A 24,141-nucleotide genomic window follows, 5' to 3' on the forward strand; every position below is an offset into this window, starting at 1 on the left:
GGGCTGGCATTTTATTGCCCGCCATCTTGTTATGTTATTATTCTCACTGTTTTATATTGTATTAATGGGGTATTTCAGGGGATATTATTGTATTTTACTGATTTTGTAAACCGTTGCGAGACATTCAAGAGCGGCGGTATATAAATATAAACATAAATAAATAAATAAATAAATTGCAATTACGTTCAGAATTGTTATAACTAAAATTGTTGATATTTTCTGTACTGTTATGTTCAAAGTGGTTCAAATTCAAGCTGTCATTCTGCTCTTGTGTTCTGTTCTATGAGCTGGAAGCTACAAACGTTATTTGTAAACTACCCTGAGCCTTAAGGGTAGGTGGTATAGAAATGTAATCAACCAACAAACAAAGTCTCCATTCTACCCTAATGCCCTCAAAAAAGGTTTGAGCACCTCAGCCTCAGGGGGATGAATGCGTGCTGCTTTTTGTTTCTGATTTCAAGACAACCCACCTGCAGTGAGTGACTTACAGGCTGAAAAGAGAGCTCATATATTACCCCCTTCAGTCTCCAAAGCCATTGTGGGAGTCAGAGAACTGCTACTAGCCCTTCTCCTCAAGCTGGGAGTTTTATTATGGTTTGTGTAAGGAGCTTTGAGAGTTGTGAAATGCAAGCACTTGGAGGGAAAGGGGGAGGGAATCAGCAGTCTTATGAATTGCCTTATGAATTGAGTTTCAAATGTTTTTTTCTACTGCGGTAATATGTTCATTTGGTGAATACCAATACTTTTTCCTACAATACTAACAAATTTTTGTAACCTATGAGAAACTGTGTTACCTTCTGAACCTTAATTAATACAAGTATGAATAGTGATCAGAACACGGAGACATCATTACACGGGCATCAGCATTATTTGACTCAAATTTCCACTCAGGGAATACTTTAAAAATACTGTTTTTCTTTTCAGACATTTTGAAATGTGACAATATTTATTATGCGTGCCATTCTCCCACATCCACAATGTACAACAGAGTATTGTCTGTAGGCCTGCCTTCTTCCTAATGTTGTTCATTTACTTGAAGAATGTTAACAAAAGCTGTAATACATGGTTGAACTTATAAACATTATGAAAACTGTTCTCAACCAAAATTCCTGTCACACTGGCCATTCTCCTCCTCCTCAGAATTAGTCATTTCTTCAGGAGTCTGATGCCCAAATGATCAAGTCAGAGTAGGAATCTTTTTCAACAAGTCCCTAGATAGGCAAATTTATTCGATAACAAATGGATATATGTAGCAAATGTTGCTGATTGTGCTGAGGTTAATTTTCTTTCTTGGGAGGGGGGAATCTTTCCACTCCACTGCTGAACCCTCCCTCTCCTCCCCACTTGATGTGGCCCCCCTGCTGATTGCCTCCTTCCCTGTCACCTGTCATCCTCCCCAACTCTTTCCTCTCCTCAGCAAAGGCAGTGGTGGTGGCTCCCCCACCTAAGTGGCTGCTTAAAAGCTCTGCTGCCTCAATGGCAGTAAAGGCAGATGCTTGCTCACTTGCCCACCTGCTGAGGAGTGTGGATGTGGTCCAGCCAGCAGAGGCATGTTTTGTGCAGAAGTGCAGAAAGCACTCCTAAGTTGGTGTGAGGATGTAAACTCCTGATGCGTTTTTAAATGTTTTAATTTTTTTTCCTGCAAGCCAGTAAGACCCCCCCAAGTTTTTTAAAAGTCTGTATAACTGTAAATTGGAGCACACTTCATTATTCATTATTATCTTCAAACCGCCTGTGGCGCCGCGGGCGCCACGGACTAAATAAAACCGTAAGGGGTTCTGAGGTGGGATGTGTCCGGGATGAGGAAGGGTCCAAATTGGACCCTTCCTCATGACAGACAATCGGAGGGACCAATCGGAGGGACCAAATCGCCTGCCGATTGGTCCCTCTGATTCCGAGCCCCAGGAACTGCGAGCCGCGCGCAGCGCGGCTTGCAGTTGCTCCAGGCCGCTGCCGGGGGCTCCCTGGCCGGCGGCCTGCCGCCGCCGCAACCCCAGGACTCCAAGAAACAGGACTCCGCTGCTGCTTCTCCGCCTTTTGCATCAGATCAAGTGTAGGACTCCGCCGCCACAACCCCAGGACTCCAGGGACACATGCAGCCGCTCGCCGCCCGCTCGCCACCCGCTCGCCGCCACCGCAAGACCCACCGAAAGACTCCAGGTAGTCCCCCCCATACCCACTCTCACTGCTAGCGCCCATTGCATTTCAATCTGCAATGGGCTATATTTCTAGTTAGATATAAAACAATTAGGGGCCTGGGTGACCCACAGAGGGGATCCCATCCTCTTTACCTTGCCTGCTAAGCCTAGTTGTTCATGTCCCTTCTTGCTTGCCATTGCCAAATCTTTCCCCCCTTATCTTTATTCACCACCACCAGCATCACCAGACATACTACCATGGGAGTGCTCCTCCACTGATCGGCTCACCAAGGCTTCTCTCCCTTTTGTCACCCCATAATGCTCCTCTCTTTTCTGCCAGCTTGGGGGGGGGTAGACACTGATTCCCAGTTCTTATCTCCTACAGCAACATCAGTTTTTAATGGATTCCTTTTCGCTTTGCATATTCTCCCATGCATGATAATTTCATTCTCCATAAATTAACATATATGTAAATTGCATGTCTTCATTTTGCTAGGATCAGTTTAGGTCAGTAGCATTCCTAGCCAAATTTCTCCTTGCTGAGGGCAGGGTCGCAGGTGCTTTAACATCTCTCTCTAACCTCAGGGTTTCACTACTGGGGTTAGTCCCTAAGAAGACACCTCATGAATTCTGCCTTATATATCACGGCTCCTACCCTAAGGGTACTTCTGTTAATGACACTATTCCATCTCCATGCTTTATAACTGCAGCCCATAACTTATTGGAATATACATGTGGACAGTATTCCCTAATGCGTAATTTCGGCCGTGCATGACGCATGTGCGCATGCGCTGCCCGGCCGCGCATGCGCAGTGCGCGGCTCTGATTCCCTCTCCCCGCCCTCCCGCAGTAAGAAGCTTCCCAGGCTGCAAGCTTGCGGCCTGGAAAGTTTTTTACTGCGGGGGGGGGCGGGGAGAGGGAGCCGCGGCCCAGCGCCATGGCCTTTGCGGCCTGGCACCGGGCCACGGCCCGCAGGTTGGGGACCACTGCCTTAAAGGATAGGAGTGTGACAGGATGTTTAGGGACCTGAGAGACAGTGCAATCTATTTCTCCCAACACATCTAACGTGTGACTTATTTCAGTCTGTACGTTAGCTCAAAACAGTATGCACTGTCAGACATAGTACTGTCAATTGGGCTAGTCAATATGAGGTCTCCTCTTGTTGAGGGGAGTTGCCCGGGCTTGGCATGCATCTATACTTTACCTGGTTGGGCTGGACAGGGATGTGTTGGGCTTCCCTGTTACCATTGATGGTGTCTCAGTAGTTTTGTTTTACCAATCCCTTCACTATTCGACTGAAGGAGAACAATTTACCGGCCATAAAGGAGTCTGAGCTATGTCATGCCATAACATCAGATCTTGAGATCCTTGCAGTGCATTTTCCTCACACCAGGTTATTTTAGTTGGAGCTTGTGGAGTGTTGGGATTGGAGAGCCACCACCAACCCAGAGAATGTGGACAGCAAGTAGGGAGGTCTACAAATGCACAAGAAAAGTCACCATGGCTTTAGGTGGCTCTATCACTGAACATCTGAACATTTTTTTAGGCAGGAAGCTTTATATAAGGTAGAAGAGGTTCAACTCTCTAAGTGGCAAATGGACATTTGGCTGCTCAGGACACAAGATACTCTCCTTTGGTGGCTGCTGGCATAGGAGCTTTGGTGGGAGTACTGGAGGGGTTCTCCCCTCATTCTCTGGTTGTTTTGTGCATCTGAATGGATCCTTTGACAACTTTATGGGGTCTTGGGATTTGAGTCATCACATGGTATGCCCAGCTCAAGGGCTGTGTATGGTCTTCTGCTTGGTGACGAATAATATCACTCAGCAGCTGCTGCCCTTTTGATAGCACATATATTTGCTACTCCTTGGTTTTCCCGATCAGGCAGACTGTGAGGATTGCTACCGAATGGCAGGCAGGTAGATCAGTTTTTGGACCCACTCCCATGCATTGCTAATGTTCCTGAGTCTACTCAATAAAAAGCTATGGCTTGTTTCATTCCAAAGTTGGTGTCCTGTAATTTGTTACTCTCTGCAAAACCTTTCCTTACTAGGCCCTGGGCCTGTAAAACTTTGTTGGTCTTAAAGATGCAATTGGACTCAAACTTTATCCTTGAGAACAACATGTGCAAGTATGAAAAAAGTATGTTTGAATTCTTCAAATTGAAGAACTGTTAATCCTTCTGTTCGGAAAGTACTCATGTGAACTCCCTCAGCAAACGAAAAATGCAAGCAGAGTTTCGTTAGAAAAAAAATAAAATAAATATTTTTAAAATTTCTATGCTGTGAAACCATTGCTTATTTAATGATGGACATTAATTTTTGTATTAGTATGCTACCAATAAGGAAGCCAGAAAGAAAATATTTTTGAGAAAACTCTTGTCTGATCCCTGTTTGTTAATGGGTATGTCTATACTGAAATTCCTGAAATGAATCTGAATCAGTCCAGTTTGAAAACAACAGGTTCATAGTCTCTTGCCTTGATAACCCTATGGGGTTGCCATAAGTCAGTTGTGACTTGACATCAGTTCACATGCACACACACTAATCTTGTGTGTAACCAATCTGATTTTATACAATGGTTTTTACTTTATAAAGTGGAATAATAACCACTTTGAATGACACCAGTGAAATATAGTTATGTTAATCAGATTCCTAATGAAATCAAACTTCTCCCCCTGCAAATGTACCATATGCTGAGGTTTTCTTACACACTAGACACTTCAAGGATGTGTTAGGCCTGCAATAGACCAAATAATTGTACAATAAGAAATGTGTTACATAATTTGACTTGGCAAATTCTGAATGACTCTCCAATTAGCCACAGAGAATAAAGCTAATGCTAGATCATATAGCTAAACATTTTAAATCACTGGCATTCAATCTCACACAACTACATGATTAATAAATTAATGTGTCTGTATTCTGTGCAATACGGCCAAACAAAACAAAACAAAAAACAAACAAAACCCTGGACCCTGGCATACTATTTGGCTGTGTGAGAAATGAAGGTTACACATTCAGTTTAAATAAAACAAATTTGTAGGTTGTGGCTCTGAACAAAACACTGTTTCAATGTATTCTGAATGATTTTAAGCAGCAGTTAGACTGTGAACAACCCCCTTCCCGCTGCTAAATGACGCACAGTGTTTTTGAAGTTCAACTGACTGTTTGGGGACAGGATAGCCAGCTTGGCAGAACTGCAAAAGTAAAGGAAAAAAGAAACTAAGTTCAGCAAACAGAGTCACGTGCATAAACATGCTCTGGGTAAACAGATGAAACAGCACCCATCATGTTAACATGTTCTACATCTGAACATGCCTTTCATAACTTCCTTGTGAATATCACAACACTCCAAAGCATGGCCAGCATAACTGCCAAAATTATGTTTATCATATTTTTAAATGAATCGGCAGAATCCAATAAAAGCGCAGAGGACATAAAACTGCCCTCGAACAAAATATTTCCTTGCCCAGACAAGTCTCACATAAACACAAGGAACCATGTACTGAATGGAATAAAGGCTCCTTTTACTATTACATAAATAGTAAGGACTACAAAGACAACTTTGTTAAATGAAATAAAAATCAATAAATCTGGTCACAGCAAAAGATGTAAAAAAAGAAAAAGTCAATTTAGAAAGCTGCCCCAGGGACTCAAAGCTTTGAATTTTAAATATCTGTGAATAATTCAAGGTCCTGAATTATAGAAGAAACTAGAAACAAAGCCCATCTGTAAAAATGGGCAATAAGGATAGGTTTGGGGAGGTGGCGCAGCGGCGGTAGGGAGGGGTGGGTAGAGGGTGGAGTGTGGGGCCGGGACGGGGCGGCTTTGGTGAGCGGGAATTGAGACGGCGTTCGGGGGAGTCGATCGGAGGCAGAGGGGAACCACGCATGTGTGGAAGTCAGCACATGCGTGGTCTGGCGGTCTGGGGTCAGTCTGCAGCCGTCGCGGCAGCCGCAGCATGGGAGCCGGGCGGAGCGGGCTGGGGGAGAACGCTGCGGTCGGCGAGGCGGTAATTAGGGGCGCGTTGGAGGTTGGGGGTGTGTGTTGGGGGAAAGGCTCGTGTGGGGGGTAGGGTTTAGTGTGGGAAGCGCGGCGCAGCCGGCGCCGCTTGTTGGGCGTTCGGTGTTCGCGCGGGTGGTGACGGAGAAGGTGTGGGGCATCAGGATGGGGGGGTCGTACACATGGGGGGGATAGTGGTGGGCGGGGGCTTACCTGGGTCATGGGGGGGGTGGCGGTGGGGTTTTGGAGGCCGGTGGTGGTGGCGTTATGGGTTATTTTGGGGTTCTCTAAAGGGGTTTTTGCCACCTTCCGAGTTTTTATCACGGACAGCACCCGCCCTAACTCCTCCCAACTTGCCCTTAGGCTTTCATTTATAACCGCAGAGCAGTTTACAGACTTGGATAGATCACTACTTTTATTTTATAAAAAACTAATTCTTTGATGAGGCAGAATTAAAATTAAGGTCTTTTCCCAATAACCTAATAGATCTTGGACAGACTGCTCATTTAAATGTAGGTCAGTTACGGGAAATCATGTTTAAAATAGTGTTTTGTACAAGCTAAGACAAAATATTTACTATTTGTATTAAGCCTAGAATTATCTGGAACTGAACATTTCAGTCAATACAATAACACAGAACAGTCCATTGCTCCCATGGTGGGAATCAGTTTGTTCAGAAACCACTTAAGGCCCTAGTTTACCCAACAGATGAATAATATTTATTTATTTATTTATTTATTTATTTATTTATATCACCCTCCCATATGGCTCAGGGCGGTTTACATATAACGTCCCAGGATGATACATGGAATGACTTAAACATACAACAGTCAAAAGTAACATCAACAATAATTCAACAGTGATTTTAAAGCAACACAATTTCAATGGTTTTAACAACAATATAGCAGGAACAGCAACTTAGATAAGGCCCCCAGAGAGGTCAGACAGATATAACACAAACTTAAGGATTCAGCCAATCAGATTTTTCCTTTATCTTACATGCATATTTTTATTTTAAATAACGATGCTGGTTTGACAGCAAACAACAGTGTACAGCTGTTGCGATAGTATAAGCCATTTAATTCATTTCAGAAAGTATTTAATCACCTAACTGCAATAACAGAAAAATATGACTTGCTATTGAATTATACTTGAATCAGACTTAAAAATCATTCTATTCTACAATAGTATATAAGGTTCCCCCATCCGCAGCACGGGTGTTTTGCCCTTAGCTGTCCTGCAGGGTGTCTCCAGCAGGTCTTCCCAGGCCTCAAAATAGGGAGGGGGTTTTTGCCACTATTTTTTCTCCTTTCCTCAGGAACTGTGCTCTCTTCTCTTCCTTGCCAAGGAATCTGCCTTTAAAGGTCCAAATAGCTCCAGCCCTTCCCTGGGTATATCTGGCCTCTCTCTGAAGGAGTGCCACAGTTCGTTCCTCCCGTGTCCCTTCTTCTAGGCTGCTGGATGGCTCATCTCCCTGAACTAGACTCTCTCCTGTCCTATTGCCTATAATGCCAGAGGCTTGGCTGGGGTAGGCTGCTGACCCTCAGTCCCCGTTGCTGCTTTTTTTGGGCCCTCCTGAGGCCAACTTTTGTGCAAGCCTCTCTGACCTGCCCTGGCTTCCTTGTGCAGGCCTCTCTAGCCTTGCCTTAACTTCTACCCTGGCTTTGGAGGCTGCTGTCATCTCTCGAATGCTGGACCCTGGCTAGTTCTTTCATTTGCAGCTGGAGTTGTGGTGCTTGATAAGGGCCCTGTGCTGTTGCCTTGAGGCCACCAAGCTCAGGGGGCAAGGGTACTGGAAGCCACATCTCCCATGGTGGCAATAGAAGGTCTGGTTCTGGACACAGCATAATATGTATTAGAGATATTGTTATGGCATGTTACCCTCCCCAGGGATGGACAAATTTAGATATTTATATAGATATTTACAGATCAGCTAATTTGCAACAAAAACGCCAAAGGAACACTAAAGAATGATCTGTATCTTAATAAGACTCAATAAAATCAGAGTCCAGTAGCACCTTTAATACCAACAAAAATGTATTCAGGCCGTGAGCTTTCTTGTGCAGGCACCCTTCATCAGACTTGCACTCGAAAGCTCAAGCTCACGCCCTGAATAAATCTTTGTTGGTCTTAAAGGTGCTGCTGGACTCTGATTTTATTGTGCTACTTCAGACCAACACGGCTACCCATTTGTATCTATCAATAAGACTCAGGAAGTCACAAAGAAAAAAACTGCAGACAACATATGCTCTAAACACGAAGCATCTATGGGTTATCTTGGGTTCTCTAAAGGAGCAACCATGAGACTTCTGCTAGGCTGAATTGTAGTACTATTTATTAACGTAACGGAATCAATGTGGGTGGCATTTCACAGATAAGTAACAGAAAGATAAGTTTTCACATATAGAGGTCACAATCTTTCTAGTACATTTTTATTCATCCCTTCCCAATTTTATCCTCGCATTAAGCTAGCAGATTGGTCAGGCTAAGGGAGAATGACTGGTTCAAGATCATCCAACAAGTATCATGGAATGAAAGGGACTTGGGTCATAGTCTTCTGGTCCCAGTCCAACTTTCTTGACTGATTAAAATCTGTACTTGACAGGCCACAGTGGAAGAAAAAGAGGACAAAATGCTTTCTGTTCTGTTACATAACCTTGCTCAGATTCAGTACGAAATTAGGACCAAAAGGCTGTACCAAACATGAATCTGCAGTTTCCTGAATCTTTGTTGTCTCCAGTTCACACAGGAATTGGGGTATGGAAAGTTTTCTGATATTCTCATTGCTCTTGCAGACCCCTCCAGGCAGACCCAGCACTGGGTAACTTGCTTACTGTCTGATATTACCCTGTCCCAGTCTGCCTGATGGGTGGAAATTTTGGAGTGGCATGCCCTGGAATCCCATATGGGCACAAGCCTCTGTGTAGTACCTTTGACACCTAAATGTGAAAGCCAGTGACAGCCCCCTAGCAGGGTACGTCACTGAAGATCCCCACCCTCAAGATTATACTGGCCTACTGGCTTCTGATGTCAGATGACAGTCTCTTTTCCTGTTCTCCAAAGATTACAAGGCTAGGGGATATTTCCAAAATTCTAAATTAGACTTCCAGAAATTAGTCAACACAATATCATAGTCCAAGGTCAGGTTGCTAGGAATCAGTCAAGGCAGTGTTGGTAATTCGATGTCTACTGGACTTGTTGCATCCATATCCTATAGTGCCTCTTGGGAGACTTTATAACCACACACCAGCTTATCAGACACAATCCTGCAAAGTCTCATCTTCGCTACGGGCAAGTAACTGGCATCAAGCCAGGAGGCATGCACTTTGCTGTCTACCTTGTAATTCCATTCTCAGCCTTCTTCTACATCACTCTAAAGATGCAGATAATCTTGGAGAGCTGGGAATGGCCAACTGACCTTCACCTGCTGGATGAGAGCTGGACGGTGGAAGTGATTCTGCACCAGTTCTTGACTGAAAGTCCTGGAATGGCTACACCTCGTCTTCCTGTTGATTGGCTTCTGTTGACATTGGACTGGCTACAGAGGGCATCTCCTCCTCTGAGGAGTCCTCACTATTACTAAGCCCTTGCTGACCCAAGACAAAGACCCCTTAAGAGAGTTCAAAAAATGGAGGAGGCGGGTGTGTAGGCACAAACTCCACCTATGTATCTATCCCAATGCCCAGACACACACAAGTTGTGATGAAAAGCAAACACACAGACCATGAAGGAAACTGTAGCACAACTTTTAACACAACACAAAATGAGGGTGAGAGAAAGAGTTGGGATCAGTTGAGGGCAAGGCTCCAACAGCGGCCTGGCTAAGTAGGAAAGGAACAGAACAGAGTGGAAATCCCAAGCACCAAATCCTCCTGCATCTCCATTTCCTCCCTGGCTGACTGGCCCACACAAGAGCCAACTGACCAGCCCTGGGCTGCTGCAGGGCCCCTGTCCCCAAAATTCCACATGGAGCCAGTCCCCTGGCCCTAGGCAACACTTTAACTTGAATGCATGAATGCTGGGGAGCAGATAATGGGTATGACTCTCCCCTACGTCATCAAGAATGCTTCCAAGATCCATTGATCTCAGAGGAGACCTTAGATTGTATGCCCTCAGTGGATGAATGCAACAGTTTTCTGCTTTGCACATGAGTCAAAAATGTTGTTTAAGGAAGTGAGGGTCAGAACATCATCTACGCCACTCTTTAAAACAGGACAAGAAACACCAGTATTAATGCTTCAGCCTACCTAATGGTGTTCAAAATGAAAAGCTAACTGTACTTAACATTCATTAATATGGATAAACAAGCTTTGCTATCTCCACAACATCTGTAAACCGCCCGTGGCGCCGCGGGCGCCACGGACTAAATAAAACAGTAAGGGGTCCTGGGGCGGGATGAGTCCGGGATGAGGAAGGGTCCAGATTGGACCCTTCCTCATGACAGACAATCGGAGGGACCAATTGGCAGGCGCGAAGCGCCTGCCAATTGGTCCCTCCGATTCCCAGCCTCAGGAACTGCGAGCCGCGCGCAGCGCGGCTCGCAGTTGCTCCCAGCCTGACGCGGCGAGAGGCGCAAAGCGCCTCTCGCCGTGTCAGGCCACCGCCTGAGGGAGCCCCCGGCAGTCGCGCGGAGCGCGGCTGCCGGGGGCTCCCTGTCCGGCAGCCTGACGCCGCGAAGCGCCTCTCGCCACGTCCGCGTGGCCCGACCCGCGGGCGTGGCTTCCGGGCGCGGCCCGACCCGCGGGCGCGGCTTCCGGACGCGGCCCGACCCGCAGGCGCGGCTTCCGGACGCGGCCCGACCCGCGGGCGCAGCTTCCGGGCGCGGCTCGATGCGCGGGCGCGGCCCGCAAGCGCGGCCAGAAGCGTGGCCGTGGCCCGATGCCCTGCCGGTCCCCAGCCTAATAAAGGTTGGGGACCACTGCCTTAGCTGATGAGTCGCTGGAGGTTTCGTCTGCCTAGCCGATCAATTCGCTTACTCAAGCATCCCAGGGTAAGCAATTCTCTTAGTAAAGCATTCCCCTCCAGGAAAAGGCTAGCGCCCATTGTATTCCCACATACAATGGGCTTTGCCTCTAGTTAATTAATAAAATAGTAATTATTGCCCATTACATAATTCAACTACATGATGTTTTGCTGTGTGCCAATAAAAGCTACGGAAATCCTTAATATTGCAATGGATTGCATTTAATGCCGTAATATGATGGCACTTGATTAAACTGATCTAAATCAAGCCAGAGATTAAACTGTAATTTCAGATAATTCAGTAAACCAGTACAATGTTACAACTATTTCTTGCTAGGCCATTTAGGATTTGCAGATATGGTTTTTCAGGGTGGCTGCTGGGAAAGATACATCTCTGTAGGATCTCCTATGATTTAAGCTCTTAAATGAAAGTTAGCAGTTGCTCTTACTTTGAAAGCAGCTTTAGAATGGTAGACAAGTGCAATTAAACAAGACTTACACAACTGTTACAAAGAAGTACTATAGTCATAATGTTCTCAAACTCGCCCTCATTGTATTGATATTACAAATTTAGTCATCCTTTCCCTCTAGAATCTTCCAATTCTGTTTTTTAAAAATAACCCCACAATGGACAAATGCCTTAAGAGTTCTTTGCTGCACAACCCTCCCCCCACGTTCCTTGAAAAATTATATTAATCCACAGCTGCTGCTGTACCACTTTGTGATGGCAGCACCACAGAAAGAGGCCACAGAAAGAGGCCACATGTTTAGAAGAAGAAGAAGCAGAAGAAGAAGAGTTGGTTCTTATATGCCACTTTTCCCTACCCAAAGCAGGCTCAAAGCGGCTTACAGTCGCCTTCCCATTCCTCTCCCCACAACAGACACCCTGTGAGGTGGGTGAGGCTGAGAGAGCCCTGATATTCCTGCTTGGTCAGAACAGTTTTATCAGTGCCGTGGTGAGCCCAAGGTCACCCAGCTGGTTGCATGTGGGGGAGTGCAGAATCGAACCCGGCATGCCAGATTAGATGTCCACACTCCTAACCACTACACCAAACTGGCTCTGCAGCTGAGCAAGTAATGCCTCTATGACAGGGGCTTCTACCTAGGGTGGGTGGACGGGTGGGTTCCTTTCACTGGCCATGTGTGAGAATCTCACAAAACTGGGCTTGGGGGAGACCAGGAAATGAGCATCAGTTTAGCTCTTCCACTTCTGTGAGTATTAAAAGGCCAGCTTGCTGCTCACTGTGCCCTGTTTGTTTTCTGGATATGGATGACTTCAGAGTCCACATTTCTTGCACTGGGGCTCAGAAGCATGCGTTACTCATCAAGCAAGAATCTACGAGCAATTGTAGTTTTACAGCAACGTGGCTTGGATCAGTGGAGGGTGACTGCCACAGATGTTGGCTTGTTCCTGGATATGAAGTGGCTGTGAAGACTGTGGAGGACGTGTGATACCTTGCATCTATTGTGTGGGGCTCTCTTTGAGTCCGGTTCAGTTAGGGTGCTGTAGAGGGGAGTTGGTGGTAACAGCTTGGAATCATCTTCTTGCCTAGCTTGTCAGCAGCAAACTACCTTTCCCTTTGCTTTCTTGTAGTGGCCATCCTGTGTCTATATGGGCAGTAGTGGGGATGGGGATGGTTAAATGGCTAATCCCTGCATGGTAATGCTGGATTTTAATTTTTTAATTAAAAATAGATACTGCTTAAAAATTCAGTTTCTAGGGGTAACAGAGTTTTCATTCTAAATTTCCTGTCTTCTCAATGACCGTTTATGCACATGGAACTTCACTGTCCCAGCTCTCTTGCAGGAGTACAAATCGGGGGCAGATGAGGTGCACTGGGCCAAATGCTCCCCTGTGTGGATGCAGGAAGAGGTGGGGCAATCTGCCACGACTAAAACTCCAGCTTGCAGCCTGGCATGAAACCTCCAGTGCATAAACGGTCAACTAGACAGTCTTTTTACTGACCCAGTCAGAGCCTTTTATAAAAACTCACATGCTGTTATCTTCTTAGGGTGTCATGTAGAAGAAGAAGAAGATTTGATTTTTATACCCTGCTTTTCACTCCCCAAAGGAATCTCAAAGCAGTTTACAATTGCCTATCCTCCCCCTCCCCACCACAGATATTATTGAATATTGAACATTATACTAAAACTCCTTAGAAAAAGGGGGGAAAACAAAAGAAAAAAGAATACATTTATTTCAAAGGCAATGCTTATTTAATTAATTGGCTCTTGAATATCTATATTAGTCTATTATACTTCACCCAGAGAAGGCCAGGGAATTTTAAAAATGGGAGAGTTTTCCCAGCCACTGTAATATTATTTTCCAATAATCTGATTCCTCTATAGTTCATCTAAAAAAATGAAAAAATAGTCCAAAGTCCATGCCCAGACAGTAGCATCTTCCTGCTAGGTCAGCAGGGTAAATAGGTATTATGTAGATGTATTTACCCTGATTAAACATGATGCCGAGGAGGCAGACACAGCTCACAGTCTCATTGCACCTTTATTTATTGGCTGGCCGGATATAGTGTCTTCATGGGGGTTGTTCAGTCAGCCTGCCCTTAATAGGGGTGGCACCTGTCCAACCACCTAGGCAATGTATTGAGGGCACAAGCTTTAGTAGGTGATTCTGCTACCATAAGCTACAACAAAACCTTTAGTAAATGGGCTTGTAAAAGTGAGTTAGCTAGGTGGGATTTGATTAATGACAAGTTGTGGCTGGTAAGGGTGGGCCTCCACATCAGCCACTACAGGGTCACTTCCAAGCTGATTCTAGGCCAGGCTTTCTCAACTAGGGTTTTGTAAAACCCTGGGGGTCTTTGACAGCCCTTGAAGCATTTCCTGAATGGGTGGGTGTGAATTGTTTAAATATTGTTTAAATTTGTTAAACATTTCTTGGGTGATATGACTGTATATGGTCATGTTACCCCCCCTCCCCAAGCCAGTGATGGGTCTGGAGGGTGTGGTAAGGGGAGGGGGCCCTAATGGGCATGTACACAGCTATGATCCCAACCATATTTTGTAGGATTATGCCACTTCTGAGATTTCACAGGACCATGTGGATTATTGTGCACTAGGCCATGTGGATTATTGTACACTATTGTGTACACTGATTGATCACGATGGGGAGCTTCATTAGGACTCCAGGAATGTTTTCAGATAATATGGATGGGACAAAGGGGGATGCTTTGGGATGCCTTTCTGCTTGCAGTATTGAACGTCATAGACAATGCAGGCTTTCTGCACACAACTGTGATTCAGCTTGAAGAAAATTAACCGAGTCAGAAAGAGATTGACTTGGCTATGGATACTGGAGCCAATATACAGACACCGCATTCAAGTTTTCCTCAAGTGCGCGTATTCTGGTCTGAACTGCTAGACAGAAGGGCCTGGAGGGTGTATGTGGCCTCAGAAAAGTGCAAAGTCACAGTTCACTTAATGGAGTCTGTCCATAGCTTGGTCATTTGCCATCTAGACATTTTGTTTAAGCTAGTGAACATTTACAGGAATTATGGGGTTCGTTTGTCTTTTTGGGGCCAAGACATATGATTGCACAGTGTGCAGGTCACTCTGTTTTGTCGGTTACAGCTTTAGGAGTTTTGGAGGGCTGTTCCTTCCCAACTTTTGCAATTAGGCATTAGGCTAGATTCATTTTGGGAAGGCTGTGCCTGTGTGCTTGCCTCCCCTGATGTGGACCCCCTTGAGGGGTCTCAGGGTTGAGCCTTTTAATGGCATGTCTGGCTCAAGGTGGGTTGCCCAGTGTCACTTCCAGGTGGCAAGGGTTCAATGCAGAGACTTGTGCCTTTGTGGAATCACTAGTTTGCTACTCCAGGTTTCCCCAGTAGATAGTCTGGGGATGCTGTTCATCAGCCGACAAGACAGGTTACCCAATGAGTTGGATCCTGCCCTATGCTGCACCTATGCTCCATTTTGCTGTAATCAATAAATGCCATTCTGGTACTCTTTGTGTTTATTATTTCACTCCTTCTTTTATTCCTCAGCTGTGCCCCCTTTCTGCTTTTAGGGCCACAAAGAAGGATATAAATTCTTGTCCTCATGAATGATGCCCACAGTCACATCAAACAATTGGCCCCTAAGACAGATTGCATGGCGTTATCCTGAGCAGAAGGCAACTTTGTAAAATTTTCAATCACTTTGAAGAAAGTATTGGATCATTATTACTATTCCTCACCCTATAAACACACTGGATTTACATTACAGACAAAATAATTATTGATTTATTTAACGTTTTATATAGCCTCTCCACTACAAATATTCAAGCTGCACCAATGTAATTCCATTAAAACAAAGGATCAATCATTTTAAAAACCTAGATGAAATGTGTACATCTAACTGTAAATCTGGAGCTAACAGCATCTCCAAGCTGCAAACCTGTTCCTACAAGAAGATTATGACCCCAGAGTACGCTCTCTCCCAACTCCACAATCAGAACCAGTACTAAAGAGTATAACCAATACGTTTATATTTACTACATTATTACTATACTAGGCTGAAAACCCATTGTACCCAGGGGTGCAATGGGTGATAGCGGCAGGAACCCACGGCGGCTGTGCCATTGCCCTACCTAGCTGTGGTGCTGGAGGCATGGGCGAGGTTCCTGGAAGCCAGCTGTGCTGGCGGGTGACCAGAGGAATGCAGGAATGTTCTCATCCACGTCTGGGCAGGGTGCTGTGGGACTGCTGTCCTCCACGGCCTACTGGGCCGCAGCGTGGGCATTCTTGGCAGCCAGCAGGGCAGGGTGCCATGGGACCTCACTCCTGCAGAGCCAGGGAGCATCTGGCCACGACCTGCAAGTGCACCGCGCGGCTGGCTTCTGGGGGTAGGACTGACCCAAACTGGGTGTGCCTAGCTTTGCTGTGCACGCCCAGATTGACCCATGCAGCCAGAACTGGACACCCGGACATTTCCCAGACACCACTCCTTCCATAGTAGCTCTGCCAAAATATTAGAGCCACTAATGGTTAAAGATTTATATCCTGCCCTTTATTCCCAGAGCATAGCATGACATTTCTTGTTCTTCTACCTTCATTTCATCCTTATAATAACCCTGTGAGGTTGATCAGGCTGGGAGTTCATGAATGGTCCAAGATCACTCAGTGAGCTAAATGTGGGTCAACTTGGAAGAATTATTACTTGACACAGTGCAAGCAAAATGTGAGAATGTTTCAAATTTCCATGAACTTCACTTGTGGCTCATCATATGATTTCCATCTAAGAATTTCAATTTTGCCTGAAGCAGAGTTTTTGGCTGTGAAGCACTATTTTGGAGGTTTTCTAGTAAGATGTCTAATTTTCTCTTATGCAATGAAGTCACTGTCAAAGGTCTGGCAAGGTGATGGCAAAAAAGAAAAGGGGGGAAAAAGAGAAGAGCCATCAACTGTATTTAAAAAGTATAATCCTGGATTTTAACTAGAAAGTGTCTGTTGCCTGTCCCCCAGTAGTAATCCAGTCTATCCTCAAGTTCCTCAGGAAACATTTTAGTAAGTAGAGCAATCACAGTTAGCAGGAGGAACATGTGTCCAGCAGACCAGACAGATAAATAATCTCCTTGCCATATGAAGCTGAAAGTGCAACACTTCATGATTACTAGAGATAAGAAGCTCACTGCTCTAATTAAATCAAAGAATAATTGGAGTCTGTGCTACATAACACTCACTCTTCATTACCATTCCAGCACTTCCAGTTGCCGGTATACTGTTAGAGAAGCATCCATGTCAAGAAGATTCCTGTAGTGGTGTTTCTAGCACTAGGTATTTTGCAATCTTCTTGAATTGCCAGGCCTCTAAGCGCCAAGATTACAGCACAGCACCTGCACGTGGCCTGAGAGGAAAATGTTCTTAGACTCTAACTGCTGGAGAAAACTAGATTACATCCAGAAACAAAACTACAGGCTTCTAGTTTTAAGCACAGACAGCAAAGAACTGTTGTCAAGCTATAAAGCAAATTAAAAGAGTCTTGCGTGTTGTTGTTCAATGACACCACCCCACCAATTGCGAGAAAAATGAAATAAGAATTTGAAATAGGAGCGCACACGCTTGCCAAGACTTCAGGTAAACATACAGAAGCAGCAGTTGCCCAGTACCACCGTGACTGGTGGTCAAAGCATTTCTGTGTTAAGAAGAAAGGACACCACTATGGACTTGGCAAAAACTGCAGTACTGAAGAACTAGCCTGAGGTACAAGGAGCCAATTGTGATTCATACACAATGACCAGATTATGCCATGATCTCAGGTGGTCTACATCTATTCTTTGGGATTCTGATCTGTCAGGCTCAGATATCTCTTTGGCTGGCTGCAACCTGAATCTAACAGCATCCAGATAACTGTTGTTACACAGAAAAAGAAAATGCTCAACTCCCCCTTCCTCAACACCTTGACAATTTCATTCTCTTTGACAACAAAAATAAAATACACAAAGTTATCCCTATATTCAGTTAATATCAAGGCTTGATTTTTCTTTTTTCTTTGCATTACCACATTATATTTGATTCTTTTTCATTTTTAAAATATAAACAGATGAACACAGTTAATGTTGGGAAGGGAATAATTTGAAGGTAAATGGTAGGCTATAACCAGGGTCACTGAGGGGAGGAAAATGGGAGGACTAATGCCCAGGGACCAAGTCCACTGTAGATCACTAGAGCTAGCCTTATGCTGCATCTGGCCAAATGCATTTCCATTTATTTCACTTTGAATACATCTCTGGCTATAGTCCCCCAGGGCACAGAGATGTCTGAGCACATTAAAAGGCACACTCACAATCAGCCAGCCTGGTCTTCTGCAAGGCTGAAGCAAACACTTGCCCAAATAGCAAGCCAATAGGCAAGCCAGCATTGGAGCAAGGCAAGCCAGTATAGCTGATGTCTGCTAGATTAGGTGCCAAGCTGCAGACTACTAACAAGGTTGTTGGCTCTAGTAGCCTATCCTTCCCTCTCCTTTTCTCTGCATCCAGCTCTATAATTCTTTCTGTGAAGCCAGGTCATACAAAAGCAGTAGTTAGTGGGTTGCTGCAAAATAAAGCCTTCATTTTGCTCTATTTTAATTATCTACTTTCATTTCTTGCCCGGGGGGGGGGCAGGGATGGCTTCCCCGAGGCCCACCAAACACACCCGCAGCCTCTAAGAGGTGCAGCGGGGGGGGGGGGCTTTCAAAGCCCGTTCTCATGAATGGGCTATGAAGCTAGTTCAATTATAATACTTTGTGTGTGTGTGTGTGTGTGTAAAAATGCTTTCAAATCACAGCTGATTTATGGTAACCCCAGAAAGGGACTTTCAAGGCAAGTGAGAAGCAGAGGTCGTTTGCCATTGCCTTCCTCTGCAGTCTTCCTTGGAGGCTGTCCATCTAAGTATCAATCAGGGCTGACCCTGCATAGTTTCTGAGATCTGCTGAGATTGGACTATACCATGACAACTTTCCTCCATAATTTCACCTAAGTCCATCTTATTCTGGGTTTTTTTTAAATGCCGATTATGTTCTTACAGTTATTTAAAGAATGTCCCTTCCTTCTGCTTTGACAGTCATTAGTATTCACACAGATGTCATTCAGCACTGGGATACACACCGTCTACCTGTGACAGTTGTTTTAGTTGCACAGAAAAAGGGCAAACAGGTTTTTCCAGGTAGGAAGGCCACTCCACCCTACCACTCCCATTATGTTTGAAAGGACTGTCATAGAGGATGGAGCAAAGGGGCAGGAGATATAAATATGCAGACTGTAAAAAACTAGTGGCTGGCACATTAACCAGAGCCCTCCTGTAGTAAGGTAATTTTTCTGTAAAAATAAACTATTCCAAAATTATATTTTACTTGAATTTTAAACGTTTTTAGATAATTTCCTAAAAATATTTTCATTTCTATTGTCTATTTTATGGATGATTTTAAAAATTCTTATGTAAGTCTTGTCTTTTTTTTACATTCAGCATTCTTAGTTTACTATACATTTTCTATTTTTAACTTGTGCAAATCTTTCATATTATTTATGTTGCATTCTCGAAAGGACCCATCTGTTTTGCCTGCGGGTTCTCAGCTAAACAATAAATATAGAACTGCTACTCAAGCCATTCCATATAGCAAATAGCTTTCACTCATTTTAACTTCGAAAAGGTTTTTAAAAAGCTGAAATATGGCAGATTGTGATTCTTTTAGCATTTAGGTATTTCAATTACCCTTACCAACTAGACCATAAAAGAATTTTGGATAGCATCTTGAATACTTTAACAAAGTATAAACTACATCAGTTCAAAAGCTTAGCAGAATGTTTATTCCAAAATAGCTCAGATCCTAAAGAAGCATATCAGATAGATGGAAAATGGGCAGAATTACAGGCTTAGAAATGTACAGGTAAAGGTTTGAGAATGCAGAAACCATGGAAGCAAAAAGGGCACAGAGGAATAAGATGAAAGTTATTAAAAAGGTACTGAGGAGAGAAAGCAGAGGGGGCATGATGGGGGGAGTAGTTGAGACATGACCATGAAGTTAAGAGAGGTCCAATTGATATATTGATCTGAAATAACTAAATATCTGGCTGAGGGCCTCTTGTTTTTGTAGCACTGACAGGAAAAACAAATTTACTTTGTTTTAGAGAAGGATATTAAAAGTGTACTTTTATTCCATTCATATGACTTCAAAAAAAAATCAGAAGCTATTTTTGGATCTTGTGCATGATGCCAGATGACAAGGGCCGCTTTAGTTAGCAGTAGCGTTTAAGGTCACAAAGAATAATTTCCTGTTTTCTCTAAGCCTTAATAAATACTGACAGCGGATTAGAAAATGGACACCTTGGTAAAACATCTAACTCAATTACGTGGAGACCACACCTTTTCACCACAATGGCAACAGTTAGTTCACATTTGAATGCATTGTTCACATTTGAATGCATTACAATATAATGCCACTTGCAGAGGACTGCTTCTTTGTTTCAAACTACACTAAAAGTGCTTAAATATAAATAATGATAAGTTAAAAGATTAGTATAATTTTAAAATAAAGTTTTAAATTAGAAATCTGCATTAGCTGCATGGGATATTATCAACAACTAGGAATAAAGCCCATTTTAAAGGGGAATAAAATGGGCGCTAGGGCGGGCGGGAGAAGGCTGCGCAGCCCCCCCCCCCACCAGCAGGTCTGGAGTGGCCACTGCTGGAGTGGCCTGGCTGGGGAGGGCCGGCGAGGCTTCTGCCGGCCCAGGGCACTCCTTCGCTGCCGCGAAGGAGCGCCCGGGTCCGGCAGAAGCCGGAGAAAGGCGGCGGTGGGCGGGGGAGGCTTCTGCCGAAGCCCGGGCGCTCCTCCGCTGCCGCGAAGGAGCGCCCGGGTCCGGCAGAAGCCGGAGAAAGGCGGCGGTGGGCGGGGGAGGCTTCTGCCGAAGCCCGGGCGCTCCTCCGCTGCCGCGAAGGAGCGCCCGGGTCCGGCAGAAGCCGGAGAAAGGCGGCGGTGGGCGGGGAAGGCTTCTGCCGAAGCCGGAGAAAGGCGGCGGTGGGCGGGGGAGGCTTCTGCCAAAGCCCGGGCGCTCCTCCGCTGCCGCGAAGGAGCGCCCAGGTCCGGCAGAAGCTGGAAAATGGCGGTGGTGGGAAAGGAGCAGGGACGCCGCATCAAAGACGCGGCGTCCCTGCTCCTTTCCCTAGCGGGAGGAGGGCAGCTGGAGGACTCACCGGGCAGGCAGTGTCTTCTGTCTGTCTGGTGACTCCCCAGCCAGGGCAAGCGGCCAATGGGGAGCCGCGCTTTGCGCGGCTCCCCATTGGCCGCTTGGCCTTGGATGGACACTCGGGGGGCCCAATCAGGAGCCACTTCGCGGCTCCTGATTGGGCCCCCCGAGTTTTTATCCTGGACAGGGCCTGCCCTAACTCCTCCCCACATGCTCTTACTCTTTTATTCCTCCCGCTCCTCCGGAGCGGGGGGAGGGGTTTAAAGATGGCTGCATGTAGACATCATGAACAAATCACAATTTATGATAAGAATATGCCTGAAATCTTCAGTATGGCATATTCACTCTCTTTCTTCTCATGCACCACAACTGAGGACTTCTGATTTAGTGACTCTTCAATTTAAATATAATTTGTTGGGATGTCAGAATTGGGTGGTAGAATCCTATGTCAGGATTCCATACTATAGGGCAATTCTAGCTTAGATTTCTACTTTGTAGGCCAAAAACTTAAGTACCCAGTTCGAATAGCACAAAAACTGTAGTTAGACTGAAGACTTTCTTAACCCCAGAATTTAATGCTGTGCCTGTGAAAAGGCGTGGGGAGAACGAGAGCCTGAAGACTACACACTTATTTTATTTATTTTTTATTTACAGTTATATTTGTTAATGTTCACTCTCAGGCCCAGTCAGTTCATGGCAGTTTACATAAGATTTAAAAGCTGCACATAAAACAATACCCACACAAACTCAGATGGCAGTAAATCACTATCTGCAGGATACCCACTCTGTTCCCACTCCCCCAGCCCCCATATGCACAGCCATCAACCCTCCAGGATAAGGCGACCAGAATTTCGCCACCGACTCGTGCTCGCTGCCCCCACCCGCCTTTTACCTCATTCCCGCAGCCCATGACATTGCTGCGAGGCATGATTGGAAAGGAGGCACCTCTCTCTCTCTCTCTCTCTCTCCCCACCTCGCGCAGCATACAGCTGCCAAAAAAATTAAAAATATATATTTATTTTTAAAAATAGGGACATTTTGAGAACATTGAGGGAGGTGGGGCAGATGCCATAAAAGTCGGGGCAGTCCTGCCAAAAGTGTTAGATCTGGTCACTATAATCCAGGAGGTAGCTTCAGAGGGTGCCTGGCCCAACAGATTTCCATAGGCCTGTACAGGGAGGGAGCCTCTCATCAGGAACCAACAGTGATTTGTTCATATTGCATTAATGTAGCCAATATCAGTATGATGAAGCTGCACTGTTTTTGGTTGTACATGGAATGCCAAGTATAATTCATTTCTATGAAAATGCTGTTTATCTACAGGCATAAAACAGAACACAATAGCCCCATAATTCTGTTTCATACTATTTCTGAGGCATTTCTCATTGAAGAAACAGGCTATAATACAAGAAAAACAAACGATACTGCCGAAACATTGCAATTGCTTGCATTAAGCAGCCCACGCTGAACAATACTAACTGCACCATCCTAAGAAGAATTACCGTTCTTCTAAGCCCATTAACTTGGGATGGCACTATCAAAGGTTAGGACAGCTGAGTTTTCTGTATGACACATAAACTATACTCAACAATTATCACACAATATTTTTGAAATAAAAGTTTATTTGCCTTAAAAGCAATATTCTTTTTAAAACCCAAAACATAGTGAAGACTTCTGATAATGAACTTCTTTGGGGAAACTAGAGTAAAGATCAACAGAATGTTTTTTGTTTTCTTTCCCCTCACCGCAGTTTGACTACTACATGTTCTCTGGTAGAAAAATATCTGCATTAATATTGTCAGAACAACCTCATTTCTATACAGAAAGCCAGGGTGGTATAGTGGTTAAGAGCCTCTAATCTGGAGAGCCAGGTTTGATTCCTATTTCTCCACTGAAGCTAGCTGGCTGATCCTGGGTCAGTCACCGTTCTTTCAGAGCTCTCTCAGCTTCACCTACCTCACGTGGTGTCTGTTGTAGGGAGAGGAAGGGTAGGTGATTGTAAGCCATTTGGAGACTCCTTTGGGTACTGAAAAGCAGGGTACAAAAACTAGCTCTTCTATTTGCCCTTTGTTCTCTTGGGAAGTGGAATTTCCCCCGTTTCTTCACAGCACTGTGGTGCATTCATGCAACTCTGGATGTTCCCTTAGCTTTCCCCCTACCTTTCCCAGCTTTGTTCCAAAGATTTGAGAAAGACTGCAGTAAAGCCTGGATGGCTGCTGTGAAGGTAGGAAAGTTTGGATTTTCCAGGTTCTGCCCACATGGCAGCTATTTCCCAGAAAGTGACAATCCTCTGGCCACTGGGAGCTTAAAAAAAAACACCAACTGCATAATGTAATATTGGCATAACATTATAACAATAAGAATAATAGATTCTATGAATTCACAGTTTTTAGTCTCCCCCCTTTCTTTTAAAAAAATAAATCTCTATGACTTTTCATTGCAATTAACTCAAAGAAAGGCATTTTTCTACAATTAAAGGGGCTTGAGATTTATGGTTTTAAAATGATTTTAAATGAAAGCTGGGAATCCACAGAGCTCATTACACATACGAACATAATGTTATATCAATATAGTGACACTCATCTATTTTTATTTTAAAATATTTTATTTTATTTTATTTAAAAAATAAAATTTGAAAATGCCCCAGGGAACAGGATACTATGGGGAAACCTGCCATATGGAAGTCCTGTTGCCTCTTTGCTGTATTGGTGGCGGCAACAGCAGTAGCACAACTATACAAGCCTGATCCCATATGGAAAACTCTCAAGTTATAAGACTCTTGTGCCATCCATATTAAACAGTTTCTCGACCCTTTGTTGTCTACCCACTCAATTTAGAATGCCCCATTGTTTGAAGATTCCCCCTATTATATTGAGATTATGCTCTGAGAGAATGCACATCTTGTTTAAAAAACAGCTTTCCCCACTAAAAGGTTACCCTGCAGAATACCACTGCAGATGGCTAGAAGTTACAAAGAATTAACCAAAGTTTCCAGGAAAATTACTGGAAAATGCAGTTTGCTGAGTTAGCAACTCCTCCCCCACAAAAAAAAACCCTAAACAGTGTTACACATTCTGCTTACCTCTGTTTCTGAACACTGTGAATGTTCTGATATACCTGAAATTGAAAGGGAACAAAAGTTATTTTCTCTTTTTTCAAAAAGCATTAAACAGATTAACAGTAAAACAAGTTTAGAGAAGCTAAATTGCATTTGCCATACACATTCTAAAGGAGATTGAATTTTTTTTAATTGTACAGCATTTTGTTGACCTAGTTTGGCATTTGAACACATACTACATACATTTGTGTTTGTAATATAACATACATATACATTAGAAGAGTGCAGTTGGTAAATTTTCATCAGTCTGCTCCATTC

The 24,141-nt window shown here is 44.4% G+C and overlaps 1 protein-coding gene across 5 annotated transcripts in view; it reads right to left on the reverse strand.

Moving 5' to 3' along the window:
* Positions 1–24,141, reverse strand: part of SPIRE1 (spire type actin nucleation factor 1) — a 105,355-nt gene that overhangs the window by 65,104 nt on the left and 16,110 nt on the right. For all 5 annotated transcript variants that reach the window (XM_077352802.1, XM_077352804.1, XM_077352805.1 and 2 more), the window contains exon 2: positions 23,848–23,882. In XM_077352802.1, the coding sequence (XP_077208917.1) occupies positions 23,848–23,882 (35 nt within the window). The remainder of the gene's footprint in view (positions 1–23,847; positions 23,883–24,141) is intronic.

Source organism: Paroedura picta, chromosome 9 (assembly GCF_049243985.1).
Source record: "Paroedura picta isolate Pp20150507F chromosome 9, Ppicta_v3.0, whole genome shotgun sequence".
Classification (NCBI taxonomy): Eukaryota; Metazoa; Chordata; class Lepidosauria; order Squamata; family Gekkonidae; genus Paroedura; species Paroedura picta.